This window comes from Octodon degus, unplaced genomic scaffold (genome assembly GCF_000260255.1).
Source record: "Octodon degus isolate 3935 unplaced genomic scaffold, OctDeg1.0 scaffold00262, whole genome shotgun sequence".
Classification (NCBI taxonomy): domain Eukaryota; kingdom Metazoa; phylum Chordata; class Mammalia; order Rodentia; family Octodontidae; genus Octodon; species Octodon degus.
The window spans coordinates 283,545-301,304 of NW_004524838.1; the positions used below are offsets into that span (position 1 = coordinate 283,545).

At 39.0% G+C, this 17,760-nt stretch overlaps 2 protein-coding genes across 3 annotated transcripts in view; both read right to left on the minus strand.

Moving 5' to 3' along the window:
• Gng11 (G protein subunit gamma 11) overlaps positions 1-3,963 on the minus strand; it is a 5,659-nt gene extending 1,696 nt beyond the window's left edge. Inside the window, exon 1 of the mRNA XM_004646238.2 lies at positions 3,651-3,963. Within this exon, the coding sequence (XP_004646295.1) occupies positions 3,651-3,746 (96 nt within the window). The 5' untranslated portion in view covers positions 3,747-3,963. The remainder of the gene's footprint in view (positions 1-3,650) is intronic.
• A 5,694-nt stretch (positions 3,964-9,657) lies between these two features.
• On the minus strand, positions 9,658-12,817 carry Gngt1 (G protein subunit gamma transducin 1). 2 transcript variants are annotated; one of them, XM_023706542.1, is made up of 3 exons: positions 12,741-12,817; positions 12,450-12,552; positions 9,658-9,794 (listed from the first exon to the last, which is right to left on the minus strand). In XM_023706542.1, the coding sequence occupies exons 2-3, from the start codon at positions 12,543-12,545 to the stop codon at positions 9,666-9,668; spliced, it is 225 nt and encodes a 74-aa protein (XP_023562310.1). In that variant the 5' UTR covers positions 12,546-12,552; positions 12,741-12,817; the 3' UTR covers positions 9,658-9,665. The 2 variants fall into 2 exon arrangements, with proteins under 2 accessions (XP_023562310.1, XP_004646296.1); XM_004646239.2 differs by lacking the exon at positions 12,741-12,817 and adding an exon at positions 12,646-12,726.
• Positions 12,818-17,760: the final 4,943 nt, after the last annotated feature.

Sequence of the window (17,760 nt, forward strand, 5' to 3'; positions counted from 1 at the left end):
AAGAAGGAGGAGGAGGAGCAGAAGAAGAATTAGGTCTTAATAAAGGCCTATATTACTAGTAAAGCATTACAAATAAAAATTATAGTCCTAGCAAACTGCAGTGGAGACAACAAAGTAGGCAAATGATGCTATTGAATTTAAAATCTAGATTGGCAGCTTCAAACTGCTTTAATGGTTATCACTAAAGCAAGTTTGCATAGACATCGCAAACTGTGCATAATATTTATTTATAAGAAAATTCAGATGAGGCATGTAGTTAGAGACGCTGCTCTGTCACTCGATTATTAACCTCTGAGTTCTGTCCCTGGCTCAGGCCCAGGAAACAAATTTGCAGGTTTTTAACACCACAGTGTTAATGACAATGAAGACCACAGTGTTAATGCACAATGCATAAGTACAAAAAGGTATTAGATTATAAAGGGATAAGATTTTAAACTGTACAAAAATAGAAACTTCATTATTTCCCATGCGTATCTGAAAGGGCAGCTCTTTGCACAGTAGCATGGAGGCCACTGATCTAAAGCCTATAATCCCAACAGTGAGGAAGGCTGAGGCAGGACTGAAAATTCAAGTGTCACCTGGACCACTTTGTGAGACCCTGTCTCCAAAAAGTAAAAAAGGAACTAGGGGGCTGGGGCTGCAGATTATTAAAAAAAAAAATTAAAAGGAGAAAGGGACTAGAATGCTATGTGTCCAATACTCAGTGCCACAATAAATAAATAAATAAATAAATAAATAAATAAATAAATTTTAAAAAACAGATGATGAGGGGCCGGGGAGATGGCTCAGTAGAATAAGCACTTCCCTGGTAAGTGCAAGGGCCTGAGTTCAATCCCTGGTTCTGCCAAAAACAAAAACAAAAATAAAAAACAAAACAAAACAAAAAACAGACGATGTCATAAAATCTTTTCTAGGAGCATTCTTTCAGGTAATATTTGCTCTCAGTTTTACGGACACTCACACTGTGTGCATTTTAAATGAATTTAAAATTGATGTAGGTGCTGGAGAGATAGCTCAGTGGCATAAGCACCTGCTTGGCAAGCCCAAGGTCCTGAGTTGGATCTCATGTATGAAAAAGAAAGAAAGAAAGAAAGAAAGAAAGAAAGAAAGAAAGAAAGAAAGAAAGAAAGAAAGAAAGAAAGAAAGAAAGCAATGTGCCCCTTGCCTGGAGCCTATGACTCTAGGAAAATTTCTAGGTGAGATTCGCATTCTTCACATTGTAGCTATTCCAACAGAGGCGTTTTCATTAGGCTTCTGATGAGAACATCATTTCTAAAAGTGAGAATGTGCCCCCGTGATTCCTTTTCCTCCATGCCCAGGAGGATGTATCTGATCGGCCATTATTTAGCTGAAACTACATGAGACCTGCGAATTTGTCTCCTGGGCCTGAGCCAGGGACAGAACTCAGAGGTTAATAGTCATGTGACAGAGCAACATCTCTCGATACTTGTCCTGTAGCTCTGTGGTCTTAAAAGAGGAATTAACTAGCCTCTTTGTGACTTTTGTGACTGGAGGGGGCTTATTGTCTTGTTTATACATTGTTGTTGTTTTGTTTTGTGTGTGTCTTCTTGAGACAGCATTTTTCTATCTGATTCAGGCTGGCCTTGAACTCAGTTTGTAACCCAGGCTGACCTTGAACTCCAAGCCAGCCTCCTGACTCAGCGTGCAGAGTGCTGGGATTACAGGCACGCACCCTCAAGCCCAGATTTTATTCTTAAAGCAAGGCGGATAAACAGTCTCTCAAAAGTTCGGCTGCAATGCCTGCCAAACACTAATTCACAGTGCATACTAAAATAATGTTTGAAAATTATTAAGACTTAGGGCTAGCCAGATAGCTCAGTGGATTAAAGTGCCTGCTTATGCAGACGCAGGGGCTGGGGTTCGATCTCCAGCCTGCTGTGCCAGCCTTGCCCCTGAGGTGCTCTGAGATGGTGATTGAGACTGGGCATGGTGGCGTGTGCCTATAATCCCAGTGTTTGGGAGGCTGGAAACAGGAAGATGACTACGAGTCCAGTCTCTGTAGTGAGACCCTGTAGAACCTGTACTAAATACCTGAAAGAAAGGAAGAAAATTATTAAGACTTAGATTCCTCTCCCTGTGTTGTGAAGGTTTTTCTCCCTCCGCCTTACACCAGAGCTAGAAAACACCAGGGCTACGTTCTGCCTGAAGCTACAAAACGGATGCCGTGGGGCATGTTCTAAGCAGCCGGGCTGTTGGCAGGGAGCCACTGCTCAGGAGTGAGGTTTGATTTCTATGATGTCCCTTACATCCCAGACACTGCCCAATATCTAATTTGAAACCTGAAAGAAGTAGAAGAGACTTGTCCCTTTTTTCCCCTGTAAGTTCTGCAGTGCGATATCAAATATTAAGATATTCCAACTTTGCCCCAGCAATGCATTGCTTTATTATACGCAACTCTGGTGAATATGTAACCCCCTAAGGCTCACTGAGTGAAAAGAAAATCTAAGAGGTTAACATTTGCTTTATTTGGGGCTCAGCCACTGGCAAAATGAGGTGCGTTCAAGAGCCAAGCTTATGTAGTCTTGTAACTTTGTTTATTCCTTTGAGCACACTGATAGTTTTAAACTTACAAAACCCTCAACATGGAAGGAAAAGACCACAGCTAAGAAAAGCCAGGATTTGAAACTAGGAAACAGAAAGCTAAATTTGAGAAAAGAACTAAGAAAGAAGTAAAAAGTAAAAATCCTGCGTCTTCCAGGGGTCACTCAAGAAGGCTAAAGCCCCTGGCATTAATAGAGCCAGAAGGAGAAAGCAAGGGCGCCTATTCACAGTATTTGCTTCATTCTTATTGTTCTTCTTATTTTGTCAAGGACTAAATTGAAATGGAATCTGTTGAATTTTGGGGAGGTTACTGGAGAGAAAAGATTTCAGTAAAAAACATCTCTGCAAAAGTCTTTCCCAAACTAACGGCCGCTAGGCTGTATAAAACAGGACGAAAGAGGACTGTCTCAGTGAAAACTCCTGGTGCTATTAAGAAATTGAAGCAAAAAGTACAAAAGCTCCATCAGGTTTCAGTGGAGACTTCTACACTGGGGGCCTTAACGCTCTCAGTGAAACTGTGACCCCGATCAGTGAGCTCGAACATTTCTTGGTTGCAACTATCTTCATCTCAGTGTAGATATAATGATTTATTCATAAACCTGAGTCCGTTATGCATACATGGAAAGCAAAGTGGATAATTAATATAAGGGGATGAAATGCACAAGTAAATACAAACAGAAATTCTGACATTTCTGCTCTCAAGCCTCAGGGAGCTGTCTTAGCCCATCCCTAAAGGCCATTGGTGAAACTGAAAGCTCGGGCAACTTTAAGGGTAGTTTTAGAAGTGCTCTTGCATCTCCCTTTTTCCTACAAGTCTAGTTTTAGGGGACCAACCCGTCCTGCAGGAGCAGGGCTCGGTGTCTGCTCTGCACTGCTCTCCTCTCCCCACTGAAGTGTCTGTTCTCAGTCAGGATTTCTGCTTTCTTTCCTCCTGATTTTCCACCCTGGCCGCTCCCAGGCCCTGCACAGCCTCCCTTTCTGAAAAGCTCACCGAATGCTGCTCTCTGGTTTGGGTGTAACAGCCTGCTCCCTCTCCCTCTTCCTCTCCAAGAGGGACTCTCCAGCTCTGCAGCAGTCGGTCCCCTTACCTGCTGTCTCTGTAACTTGACTTCCTTACGAAGTTGCTCCACTTCCATCTTCAGTTTTTCTTTCTCTGGCAAATCCTCGATGTGCAGAGCGGGCATTGTCGCCCCGTGGTGGAGCCCTGGGCGCCTCCCGAGGTGACTGCTGGCCTGGCCACCCCGCGGCCTGACAGGACGTGACGCCCCCGCCCCCGGCTCGGCTTCCTCCGGACTTCTGCTCAGCCAGCCCTGCCGGACGCCAGGACCTCTCGCACGCGGCTTTTGCTGGAGTCGGAGCAGGGCGGCCTGCCAGGCCGGGCAGGAGAAGGCGCAGGACCCCCACCGGGAGGCTGGGTCAGACCCCTGGACCGCTGAGTCTTGGGGTTTTTTCCTTTTCAGATCACATCTGGGCTTTGTTTATGAAACTAAGGAAAAAGGTCTTTATCCAGCAGGAAACAACAGCTCTTCACCTTTCCAAAAGTTGTAAAACTTGGCAGTGTATAGGTTTTCCATCTATAAAGTGGGCAAGCTGCAGGCTTGGGCTAAACTCCCCTGAAAAGTGAAAGGAAGCTGTCATCTCAGAAACACCCACCAGCACCCTGGTGGTGTTCACCCCTGCAGGCCTGAAAGGGCTTTGTAAAATTTGGGGAGAGTAAGGAGAAGGGGGTTGGGATAGGAGCAATGTTTTCAAGCTGCGTGGACCTTCTCTGTCGTTAAATAATCATCTGTATCCCAAACCACAATACATGTTTGCCCTTTCATGTTTTTGCATTGGTTGGAGGATACGAAGTTTGTGTGAGCACAGAGAAGTAGCAGTCCTGAAGGTTTTGCCGGCTCCCCTCTCCTCATCCTCCACGGATCCCGAATTCTTGATTCCTACTCCCTGTAGGTGGTGACGTCATCGCTCAGTACGGGATTGTTTGCTTTCTGGAAAAGGACGCTCGTCTAACTGTTGCTTTCCTACAGCTAGAAAAAGTGGCTGGCGGGAAGAAATGCTGACACACTATGTAAACGTTTCCTTTGGGTATGAGCTAATGAACTAAAGCATTCTTTTTTAAAATTTAATATTTTTTTATTTTGACATAACACTTAACCAATTATCTCTAATATATAAAAAATTTAATCTAGTTGGTCATCTTTAAATTGGATATACAAGTTTTTTTGTTAAAGGCAGAAGTTTGAATCTGAGAAAAAAAAAATCTCATCACAATTAGCAACCTTTGTTTTATATTTTGAAAGACCTGATTAACTTGAATCATAAATATACTTAATAAGGGCTGGGAAGATGGCTCAGTGGAATAAGTGCTTCCCTGGCAAGCGCAAGGGCCTGAGTTCAATCCCCGGTTCCGCCAAAAAACAAACAAACAAAATAAATATACTTAATATACTTTGAGATTAACAGAAATGAATTACCATACACATGTGAAAACCTTTGGTTTTTGGTTTTTTTTTTGTTTGTTTGTTTGTTTTTCAAACCAAATTGGTAGGATGGTTTCCATAATTAACACATTGCATACATTCTTTCTAGTGGTTAATTGCTGTACAAGATGTAGACATGATATCCTAACACCATTAGAACAAATCACTCTATTCATTAAGAGAATGCAACTATATATCTATCCTAACCACTTTGAATACACAGATACAAAATGGACATTCATCTGTATCCCCCCTTTTTTTTGTTAAGTTCCATAATTTAAATATTATAGGTGTGTAAACAGCAAAATATTCTAAAAGAGTTCAGTAGTCCATAATAGTATTGGGTCTTCCGCTTCATTGGCAATGTCAGAAATTGTTGACCTGAGTCCCCTATAGCTCAAAAGAAGAAGAAGAAACCCACCAATGTTGCAAAACCTTTCACAGCAGTCAAATATTCTTCTTTCTCTCCAACAATAACCTCCTAAGGTTAAGGAAGATTTGGAGGCTATAGTTAATTATTTTGGAGTTCCTGACCTTAAATACCAGGAACTGTTCTCTGCTTTCCTGTAATGTCAGGTGTGCAAGGTGACTGGCTCTGGCATTTTTGATTTCTGGTTTTCAAAGCTGATTATTTTCCAGTTAAACCTTATTTTCAGGGAAGCAGGGATACATCAGGTAGTTTGACTCATTTTAACAAGGAACATAGTTACAAGTTTGTTTCCTATATTTGGAATGCCAGGACCACCTAGATTTAGAAAGTTTTCCTCAGGGGAGATGGCTCAGTAGAATAAGTGCTTGTGCAAGTGCAATAAGCCTGGCAAGTGCAAGGGCCTGAGTTCAATCTTCAGTTCTGGAAAAAAAAAAAAAAAGAAAGAAAAGAAAAAGAAAAAGAAAAGAAGAAAGTTTTCCTCATTTGCTGAAGTTTCCCTTCTTAGTAAATAGTGAATCAAGTCAAACTCAAATGTTTCTCCAGAATGGATTCATTGTTCCTTACATTCCCTATTTCTTAACTTTAAAAGATTGATGTAAAATAGCTTAAACAAGCAAATGAAAGTAAAAAGCATAATGGACCTTAATTTAAAATAAGTCCAGCATCAAATTTAAGCCAGGTGGATAAGTAAATTAAGGTGAGTACATCTGTTTTATGTCGTAAACATAGAATTATTTTGACCTGAAAGTTTCTACATCTAGTTCTATGAACGGTTAAATATTTATACAGCCATGTTGGTTCTTTAACTTTTTCTATGGTATTATGAGGCTTAAATTAGACACAAATATGCAATAGTCTACTGTTGTTTTTAGTTTGCATCACCATATAAGTTCAAAGTGATAGCCAGAGAGATAGCTCAGTGGCATACACGCCTACCTGGCAAGCTCAAGGTCCTGAGTTCAATATCTGGTACACACACACACACACACACACACACACACACACACATTTACAGTGATCAGTAAATTAATGTAAAATGAACTGTGAAATGTTGAAATCCCATACTCACACGGCATTCTGAAAAATAGTTTATTGTTGCTTTCAGTCAAAGCTAAAATGATGGATACACTTAAAACAAAAAGCAGGAGTATGTAATCCCCTATCTTTAGGCATTGAATTTACCTTTGAAAGAACAGTATTATAACTTGTGATGTATTCTTACAGAACTAGTCTATTAGCAATATTAATTCTCATCATGTATAATTGGTCATTTTCCTTGCACAGTTACCTGTTTTCCTGGTATTCATAAAATACTTTTAGGAATTTACAAAGTTTGCCATTCACTTTGCTTTGAAATCTGTGTAAAATCAAATTGGGCTAACTAAAAATAATGGAGGGTTGCTTTGCTATTGTTCGTGCTAAAGCCTAGATTGTCTGTGTATGTAAAATACCTTCACAGTGCAACCATCTCAAATGACGTATTGTAGAGTTTGTAATTCATCTTCCCCAGGGACATCAGAAAGTTTTGCGGCTGGGCCAAATGTTAAGCATGTGCAGGAGCACTTCCTGTTTCCCTGTACTTAGTCATTACTTTTAACCTAGTAACCCCAGTCTCAAAGTAACAACTTCTGAACAATACACAGTCACAGCCTGTGATAGCTGCTCTGCAGAGGCACGTCATGACTTCATTTCCTTCCTGTCTTGGCCTTTCTTTTCCTATATTTCCTTCCCATAGATTCTCTCTTATTCAAAATTCTGCTGACAGTCTGTGTTTTGCCCTACCATTGAGCTCATTGTTCACTAATCCATAGACTCTGAATCAGCTAATGTAAACATTTCACAAGGGCTGTCTTAGTCTGCTCTTTGAGTTAAATATTTATTAAGTCAAATTGTAGAGACAGTTCATCAGTTGATATGGCAGTGTCAAAGATGAACAGAGTTTCAGGCTTGGGAAATTAGCAACATACCCCTGAAACTAAGGTAACTATAAAAATTACAGTAAATATAGTACTGTTAAATAACTTAAGAGACACATACATTTCAGGTAGTGAGAAAGCAGCTATTCTCAGAAGGAGAGAAGGATTTCAAAAGGCTGTAAGGAGGTGGGATAGAGGGATATTTCAGATAAAGGGATCCATAATTCAAATTTCAAGTAGGAAATATGTCAAGGATTATTTGTAGACTATAGGACATTTATAAGATTTATAACAATAGAGGACATTTATTAAGACTTCTTTCAATATACCTATCTCTGATTGGAATTCAACTATCAAAATAGGGTCTGTCCCCCCAAAAAAGATCTGTCCAAATCCATCATTTTATACATAACAAATAAAAGAATTTATCCATAGAGTTACTAGTTTCCTGTCCAAAATTCTCAATAATGTGGAAGAGCAAGGATTTTAAGTTAGAATCATCAGGCTCCAAAAATCTCCCTTGACTTGTAAGGTTAAAAGCTAGAAGTAACTGTTGGTTAGGACTTGCTTTATAAGTTGCTAAATGCCATAATGAAGGCTTTGTGTTTATTTTAGTCAGAAAAAAAGGATATGTAGAATAATCCATTGAATAAACACTAACTGACAGATGGGAGATTCTAGAAGACAGACCACAGCTAAATAAATAAGTGAAATATACAGTGTTGGATGGTGTTGGGTACTACGGAAGCAAACAGAGGATCTGGAGGAAACTCACTGGGGAAGTGGACAGGAAATGCTTTAGTCTGGGGAGAGGTGTTTTGTAATTTTAAAGCAGGGGAAAAGAATTTCTCCTCAAGAAGAAGAAAAAGAAAAAAAGCGGTTGTACCGTTCATCATCTGAGGTGGAAAGCATGTAAGATGTGTGACGGAGTGTGTTGCTGGACTGTGTGGCCACAAGCCCGGAATCTTGATCTAGAAAATTTTCTGAGTTACTTCTCTAAGTCTTTGTTCTTCTGCTTATCAGAATGAGAGACAGGATCAACAGACACGTGCTGAGCATTTACTATGGTCAGAGCAGGTGGGCACGGAGCCGAGCTTAGGATGACTTTGAGTTCACTGTGGCCTCCAGCATGGCACTGTAAATTCAGGTTAATCATCAGAGAACTCAGAGAAGAAGTGGTTTCTGATTTGGGGTACTTACACCTGTCATTTGCTATGGAAGCAGAGGCAATGTAGTAACGGCAATGTCTAGAGCATTTGTCTTCATCCTGCTATGGAAAGTGTGCTACTGAGGTTCTTTATGGGGCTGGAATGGAACAGAATTTATATTAAAGGATTCTAGAAATTTCACCCACTTCCTTTCCCATTAATGATACTAGTTAGTACTTCCTGGGTCTAACTATGTGTCAAGCAATATGCTAAATATTACATTGTACTACTAAATATTTAAAACATAAAAATATGGGGGTGAGGGGAGAGAATCATTAGTGTCTTTATCCTCCAGTAAAAATATCTGAAAACTACAAAGAATCAAAATATGCATATAAAGTCAGTTAGGCAGTAAAGTGTCAGAACCGGAACACCCTGTGTCCTGAGTTTGTGGTCGTAATTTTCATTCAATCACTGGTCAAATTCAATGTGCTTTATGACCAAAAAGACTGAAGTGTTAGTTCAATTTGCATTTTGGAGTAGAACAAAGGTCTTTGCAGTACATATCTTGCATATATAAGTTATCTTTGTATCCAAGGAATAGACTTTCTAGTTCTTTGAGTAAAACAAATAGTTGGGAAGATAGCTCAGGAGTATAAGCACCTGCCTGGCAAGCACAAGTTCATGAGTTCAATTCCCGGTAACTCATTCCCCCATCAAAAAAAAAAAAAAAGAAAGCTGTCTGAGTAAGAGAAGATATTGATTAAAATATTTCTAGCTATAATTATGACGATAAAATTTATAGTATAACTACTCAGAAATACAGTTTAACTATAAAAGTCTGCCTACCTTTATTCTAAAGGGAACATATAAAAGGGAATAAAAGTGAAATGAAGAAATATAAAACATTGCCTATATGCCCTGCAGCTAGAGACTCACTCATAAGTATAGTAACTATTTTTAAGGAAGGCTCCAGAAAAACATAAATTTATATGTTATCATATCCTGGTATTTATTAAAAGTTTACATATGCAAATTTCAACATTTATGTAGATTTTTAACTATATATAAGAAAAAATTTACATTGTTGTTAGAATTCCACATATTCCAGGGATATTGTTTTTGTCTTCTATGAAATCACACAGCCTCCTTTGAGCTCCTTGAAGGGATTTTTGTCCTCTGGGATACCTTTTACCAGTGGATCCTCACCAGATCTTTCTTCAATATAATCCCTCACTTCTTCACAACATTTGGATACCTTAAGAAGAAGGAGAAGAAGATGGCTCATTTAGTTTGAAAGAGAATAGTGCTGATTCTGAGAGCTTATTTGTTATAATGAATGTTCATACTGTATCTTTTTAAGTGACTCTGCTTTCTGTCAGCATAAATATCTATGTAACTTTACAGACAGAAGAAGACAGAGAGGTTCTCACCCTTCTCTCCTGGGTATCTCCCAACAGTACCACCAGCTGGACCCTCCAGCTAAGGAGTCCCATCAAACCACCCTCTGCTTCCTCAGAGTAGTCCAGATACATGGATCAGAACACAACAGGAGACAGTCACTGGAACACATATTAGGGATGTTACCAGAGTATCAAGTATACCTCTTTCCTCTCTCTAAAAGTGTGACTTTCAGAGGTTAAAAGAGATAACTAATGGTTCACTTCCAAGCTCCTCAACCATCCTGGGTTTTATAAGATGCACTTTCCTGCAGACTCATCTGGAGTAACTGGTCACGATGGCACAGGCTGTGGGCTCCAAGGGCTCAGGGCCTTAGGTTGATTTGCCCAGAATAATCCAGGCCTCTGGCACAGAGCCTGCTGAACTGAACCATGTTTTTAATTTATTAGTTTGTTCCCAAGTCATCTACATCAGTCCAGTAATGATTAGGGAGAAAATAAAGCTTTCATGTTTTAATGGACTCAGAGAAGCAATTCCATTAAGAGACCATTTCCTAAGTCATACAGCCAACTTACTAACTTTTTTAGGTAAAATCTTTATGACTGATATAGTACAAATGCATGTATGTATATATATGTATGACTGAATGATTGTGTCCCCTAAAATTTATATGTTAAAATTCTAGCTCACAAGTTGATAGCATTAGTAGGCAGAGCCTCGAAGAGGTGATTAGCTCACAGTGGCAGAGCCTTCTTGAGTAGGATTAGGGTTCTTATGGGAAACCAGAGTGCTCGCTCGCCCCTTTACTCATGGAAGAACACATTGTAAACAAGGTCCTCTATGAAAGAGGGAGCAAAGCCTTCATCCTGGACTTCCTAGTTCCCAGAACTGTGAGGAAAGGAAATCAGCTTCTACTGTCTGTGAGCCATGCAGTCCATCGTGGGAGGCACAGAGCAAGACGACATGCTTGTGTACGGGGATGTGACTAGGTGTAGGGCTATGCATATGCGGAGAGAGAGACAGAGACAGAAACAGGCAGAAAGACACAGAGAACCTCTGGAGTCTAATCCCAAATTACTTTCACTTCTAAGAGGAAGGTGACATGAAATAATGTAGCGAAGGAAAAAGCAGCCCAGGTGTATGTGATGTTTACCTAAAATAAAAATTCCAAAATGAATTTAACCTGAAGACAACTAAATCTCTGACAAAACAACAAGCTAGAGCATAAGTAATGAAATGACTTTTGAATAATTCAAAAGAAGGGAAAAGTAATTCCTCTCTCTTATGCCAAAAGTTTATTTTCCCAAAATTCTACAGATGATGACTTTAAATTGCAATGTGTTTTCCAAGCTTTTATGCTGGCTATGGAGTTAACGTTATCTTCACAGCAAAACATGTTTTGCCTGTACAGAAAGGGCAGCAGGGGAGTTTGAGTCAGCTACACACACAAACAAGCCAATTTTGACCAGGAGTAAGAGTTCTGAGCAAAGTATGAAAGGAATATACACTCCCTTTTTCAGTTTGTACTGATAAAAAGATACCTTTTAAAATAAAAAATGTGCCGTTATCACTAGCAATGGAGGATTTGTCCTATTACCTACTAAAATGAAGAGATTTCAGTACATTTTCCAAAATTAGTCACCATTTGGTGGAAACTCCTCATTCCTTTGCTATTTCTGTTCCTCCTAACGGAGGACAGCTCTTGGTAACCATTTTCAAGATCGGTCAGATGCTTTTAGGAGAAATCAGTAAGTTCTTGCGCCTGAACTCGCCTTATTGGCTTGGCAAGAGAAGAATCAAGTGTACTCATTTCTTACTGACCCTGACAAGGCTGGGAAGTTCTAACTTAAAATATATCAACGGCATCAAAATATTGCATCAGATAGAAAGGTTACCAATTTAGAAAAGTAAAAACAAAATGCTTTCATGCATTTTTCATTTTGAATGCTTGGCTAAAATGTATGTGTCTTATTTTCCACTTCTTCATTTTTTCTTTCCTTCCTCCTTTCTTTCTTCTTTATAAAATAATACTTTTAAAAATTAGAACATTTCTTAGCTTACTGATCATTAAAAAGAACAGACTATAGGCTGACCTCTGCCTAAGGAACACAGTTTTCCAAGCCTTTGATTGGGCATCTAAATTATGATAATTAACTGATCATTAACTTTCTCAAGCTTGGAGGAATTTTTACACAAACTGCTTATGTTTAAGCACATCACTCTGTTCTGGTAAGGGGGAGGAGAGAGAAAGAGATAGACAGAGGGAGAGAGAGAGAGTGAGGCAGAGAGAGTGAGGCAGAGAGAGAGCAGAGAGAGGCAGAGGCGCAGAGAGAGGCAGAGGCACAGAGAGCGAGAGCGAGAGCGAGAGCGAGAGCGAGAGCGAGAGCGAGAGCGAGCGAGCGAGCGAGCGAGCGAGAGAGAGAGAGAGAGAGAATAGTGTATGTTTTCTATGCTGTTTTTCTCCCACAAGCTTTCTCATTTAATACAAAATCCAAGTGAGTACAGCACTTACGAGCATTCTCTCCAAAGTCACCTCTTTCTTGAGCTGGTCAACTTCCATCTTCAATTTGTCCTTTTCTGTCAGATCCTCAATATTAATCACTGGCATTGTTTGCCTGTTGGAGAGGTAAAACGTTAGCACATATACCTGAGCTCTGGATTCACTTCGCTTCACTCTTAGCCAACACTTCTTTCTGCTCTTAATTTACCAGATAAGCTGTTCTTTGTTTTATGTTAAGTTTCCTGTGGTAATCACGGTCTCATGAGCTTTCTCTGAACTATTCCACGACTACTGCAAACTTACCTTGGGATTTGAAAGCTTCTTCATAATCTCTACTAATATGATTAAATCAAGCATTTGACCCAACACCTGCCAGTAGGTTAGTGGGAGGGACCTGTTTATTCCATGCATAGTCTGAAACACTGAAGGTTCCTCTTTCTCATGGTCTTTTGCACAGTGTAAACTTGCAGCTTTTCAACTCTCACCTCCAGTGTCAAAGACCTCCACCATAAAATTTGTGCCCTGTGCCTGAGTTGGGGTCACTATCAGTGCTGCCAGTTAATCCCATAAAATGCTAGAGTTCTTAATCTGGTACCAAAGAAAACTATATAAAAAGTATCATTATAAAATGCACTATGACAATAAAAATTCACTTCTTCCTGGCTAATCCATTATAAGTAATAGACTGAAGTATGAACCAATACAATGGAAATATAGCAAATAACCAATCTTCTTAATCAGAAATAAGCTAGTACATGATTAGAAGTGTTTCCCTAAACAATACCAAGAGATTTTGTGTAACTGTCATAATGAACTGAATGAGAATGATGAGAACATCTAATAGGTTAAAGGGAAATAGGGAGTCTGCTCTATCAATGTACAGAATATAAGACCAACAGACTCTCTCCCCTCTTGGCCTTCTCTCTTCTCAACTGGATCCATGTGTAACAGAGAACATGTTTAGTAGCTAATTGTTTTCCCATGAAATTGCCAGAAAAGCATTTATTGTAGCCAAATGGCATCATGCCTCTAATCTCTCCTTTTCTGGGCCTCTTTTTATTCCTTGTTTGTCTCCCTAGTCCAGTTTTTATAAGGAAGTATTTTTTATGAAACTTGGCATGCAGATCACATATATTTCAAAGCACAACAGCTACATGAAAATATACCCGCAATTAATTTATTTCCTTGTATTTGTGTGGCATTTTAATGTCCTTTGAGGAAATATTTTCTCTCTTCCTAGCCTTAGAATATTCAGTTCTTTTCTGTGATAAAGGGATTATAGGATATTTTGAAGAGTAAATAGCTGCATATGCCAGCACAGAGCTAGAAAAATCATCCTGGGAGTGCTTGTACCCAGTGTACTTCCATATCTTTAATTTTATGATTCTGTTCTTGAACATACAATATGACAATTAAAAAGTCATTTGTTCCAGGACAAGAACGGTTTGGTACTTGAAAACCAGTTCTCAATCTCATTTTCACCTCCTTCTTATCCCTGTTAAACTAGATATAAAACTTCACAAGCATTTTCACAACTAAAGATTACTTTTATATGTTAATATCCTTTGCACAAGTTTCCTCCAAGTGGAGACTTCTGACACTTCTGGGTGCGTATGAACCATTTCAGTTTTTATAGTGATCACACTGGGTTATTAAGCTTGGCTATTATTCTTTAAAGAAAAGACCATACCTTGTTAAAATAGGAGGCTATGTGAAGAGGCTTTGACTTAGCAGAGCTTGGATAAGAGTTAGGATTTTCTAATTTAGGAAGTCCTACTATATTAAGGAGAGCACAGTGATCCCTAATACTTGCTAGTTCTATGACTTTGACCAACTTACCTAATGCAGCTCCATCTCAGTTTACTGTGAAATAGGAGCAACAATATTTTGTATATTTTAGATTTGTTGGAGATTAAAGAGGGATGATGAATCTATGGGCTGTACAAGAACGTGTAACATAGAACGAACATTCATTCTGTGTTAGCTGCTGATATTCATTCTGTGCTTATAATACTTTAGACTGTGCTTATGTGAGCGCGTCTGGTAGGTGAGTTACAGGTGCTCATAAGGGATTTTCTGTGTAGATGATTTGATATCTTTACCAACATACAGTGCAGATGTTGCTTTTGTTCCTCTGAGGTTCCTATTCCAGTTTAAGGTCAACAACAGCTGCCATGATCGACGATCTCAGACAAACCTGCGCAACTCGGCCCTTAGCTGTTGGGGACCATTTCACCTGGTTGCATCTGGAAGATTATGCTGTGTTTGGCTCTGTGTGTAAGCAAATGCCAAACATCAGGGAGTCTGAGTACCCAGCCCCCTTGACTCTGGCCTGAAAAATCTTGGTTATGATTAAGAAGTTTCCCAGCTCCAGAAATGGCAGTGTGATGACAGACTTCTGAAATGTCGCTTTTTATAATGTGTCCTGCTTTGTCTTTCTTTCCTCACTTCTTTAGAGGTTTTCCCTGTGAGCCTCCTCAGAATAAGTCATTTAGAAAAGAATCCCCATCAAAAGCTCTGCTTCTAGAAAAATCCACCCCAAGACTCACTGAATTAAAAATTAAAAAAAGACTCACTGAATTATCAAGACCTTGACAAGACAGATTAAACCTCTCGTAACTTTCATGCTCTCATGACTGCCCATCTCTCTGTACACTATGTGGTATACTGCAGAGAGGCAAGAGTGTGGGTTAAGTTAGCTAACCTGTGTCTACAGATTCACCAAATAAAAACACTATCTAAATTTACTATTTTAGCAACTAATTTTTCAATTTTAAAATATGAAGATTTCAGTTTTAATAATGCTTAACCCTAAAACTCTCCATTTCAAGGAAGTATATCTCTACAAGATTCCAGAAAGTTTGCAAATTTGATACCACATGTCCTGTATGAAAAGAGTCAAAAGGTAGAGATGCTAGTTTCCACCTCTCAAGGAAGCTCAGACAACCAAAGAAGGATAGCATGCATTACTTGCACGGAGACTCCAAATGTTCAGAATTACAGTGAAGTAAAGAGTTCAAAGAATTCAGGCATGGTGTCATCTACTTTCCCCTCTGTCCCATTTTGCAGATGAAGCAAATGCACTGCAGGGTTCAGATGATCAAAAGAAAACAATGAATGGCGGAAAAGCCAAACTTACCACGTGGGAATTTATTTTCTATTCTGGAGTATTTTCCACTCTGGTACAGTTCTCTCAAACTAGTGTAAGAGCAGCCTTTTTTTCTTTTTGACCTAGGTTAAAAGAGTGGAAAGAGTGGACCTGTTTTCTTTTTCATGTCCCAGAATTATGTAAAGGTAAATTCAGTGTTGATGACAAATGGTACTAAATCTTCTTCTTTGTCCTCATAAGATTTTAGGTAGAAAAGTCCTAAGAGAACCTAGATCAGATTATTGGCCCTATTACCAGCCAATCCCAAACCACTGTCAGTCAGAGTTTAAGAGAGAGATAGATGATTCTTTGCCAAAGAAGCTATGCTGGCTGTTATATCTCATCCTAATTTTTACAATATTTGCTGTTACTTTTTCTCTTCTTCTACATTCAGTAGATGATCTATACATCAAAGAAATAGAGTGGGAGGGGAAGAACAATCTTACACTTGTACCTATTCTTTTAGTGGGAACAACACTACCTCCTAGGGATGAATTTTGAAAATATTGTGAGGTTGTTATGGTTTCCAGTAGTTTCTGGGTATAAATGAAGGATGCCAGGCACTTTTTTTCAGTAGAACAGTTTCAATAATAAATACATTGCACATTGTCATCTCAGTGATTATTCATTTAACAAGACGCAGACATGACATCCATCCACAAACACTATTAGAACAAATTTTATTCATTCAATTAAGAGAATGTAGCTGTATATCTATCCTAATTATTTTGAATATACAGATACAAAATGTTCATTCATTTGTATTCCCTTTTTTTATTTAGTTTTGTTAGAGAAGGATATTCCATCATCATTTAAATATTGTAGGTGTGTGAATTCAGAAAATATTCCAATATAGTGCAGTAGTTCATAATAGTAGTGGGTCATCCAATATAGTCCAGTACTCCATAATAGTAGTGAGTCATCCCCAGGACTGGCAGTGTCAGAAGTTGACCAGGGCCCTTTACAGCCCAGCATACCAACATGGCTTCACCCCTTATACCTTGTTTATATACTTTCCTGCCAGATGGTTAAGACCAAGACAAAGCAAGACCTATATAACAAGAAATGTAACTTTTATATCTGATAAGATCAGTCAAGTACCCTCAAGATTTATCCTGTAACCCTGTCCTGTAATTTGTAGATCTTTTGTCAGTGTTAGCCATGTGGATGAGTCATACCCATTGCTTGAGCAATTTACTCTCTGTGAAAGCCTGAGAGAATGTTTTCTCTCCATGTGGATGTCAGGTACTTTACATTTTTAAAGACTCTAATGCATGTGATAAACTATCTCCAGTCCAGCATAACTCTCAAAATCCATGTTAAACATTCACATAAACAAAAACTGTATTTCTAATCATTTGGAGCTTGAGCCCAACTTCCTTTTATATATCAACAAGAAATATGTCATAGCTTTTATGTACACTAAATTTTACAATCATATAAATATTTTCTAAACAAATAGGACCTGCCATGTCCTTGTGGTTCTGCACATTAAATGCACCTGACCATTTCATTATGAATAGTCATGATGAAGACTTTCATATTGAAGTCTATCTTTATTCATTGTAGTATACCTCTTTTTTGTTTATGAGTGGAATTCAGACACAATATTGATGGTTTGAGATGGGCTGTGTTGAAGTATTTTTTATATAAACTGGACTCTTGGTTAGATGGGATTAATAGTTCTACAGCCACAAGTAAAAGGAACAAGAGTTGTAGCTTTTGGGTCTGATAAGGTCAGTGAAACCCCCTTAGGATTTATCCTGAGATCCTGTACCTCAGATTGTAGATCCTTTGTCAGTGTGAGCCATGTGGATGAGTCATGGCCATTGCTTGACCAATGTGCTCTCTGTGAAAGCCCGAGAGAATGTTTTCAGGCTTCCCATGTGACTCTCCTTAGGCACACTCTAAATCATCGATCACTTTCCTCTTTGGCCCCATAATCTCCTTGATCAGAAAATTTGAGACACTACTAAGTTACGTGATGTTATAGTACAAGTTCTCATGTCCTGAGTCTTAATTGACCTTGGAAGGCTAGGGCCAAAAGGTTGGCTTTCCTTGCGGCTCTCCTTTTTCTCTAATTTTGGTCTGCAAACTTAGGTTGTTAAACCTCCCAAAGAGAAGTTTATTGTTATTACCATACAACCTAGGCTGTTAAGCTTAACCTCACTATCT

Coding starts and splice junctions, on each gene's coding strand:
- Gngt1 (XM_023706542.1), bottom strand. CDS start 12,545: ATGCCAGTGATTAATATTGAGGATCTGACAGAAAAGGACAAATTGAAG. Junction 9,795..12,449: donor TGACTTTGGAGAGAATGCTC/GTAAGTGCTGTA, acceptor CTTCTTCTTAAG/GTATCCAAATGTTGTGAAGA.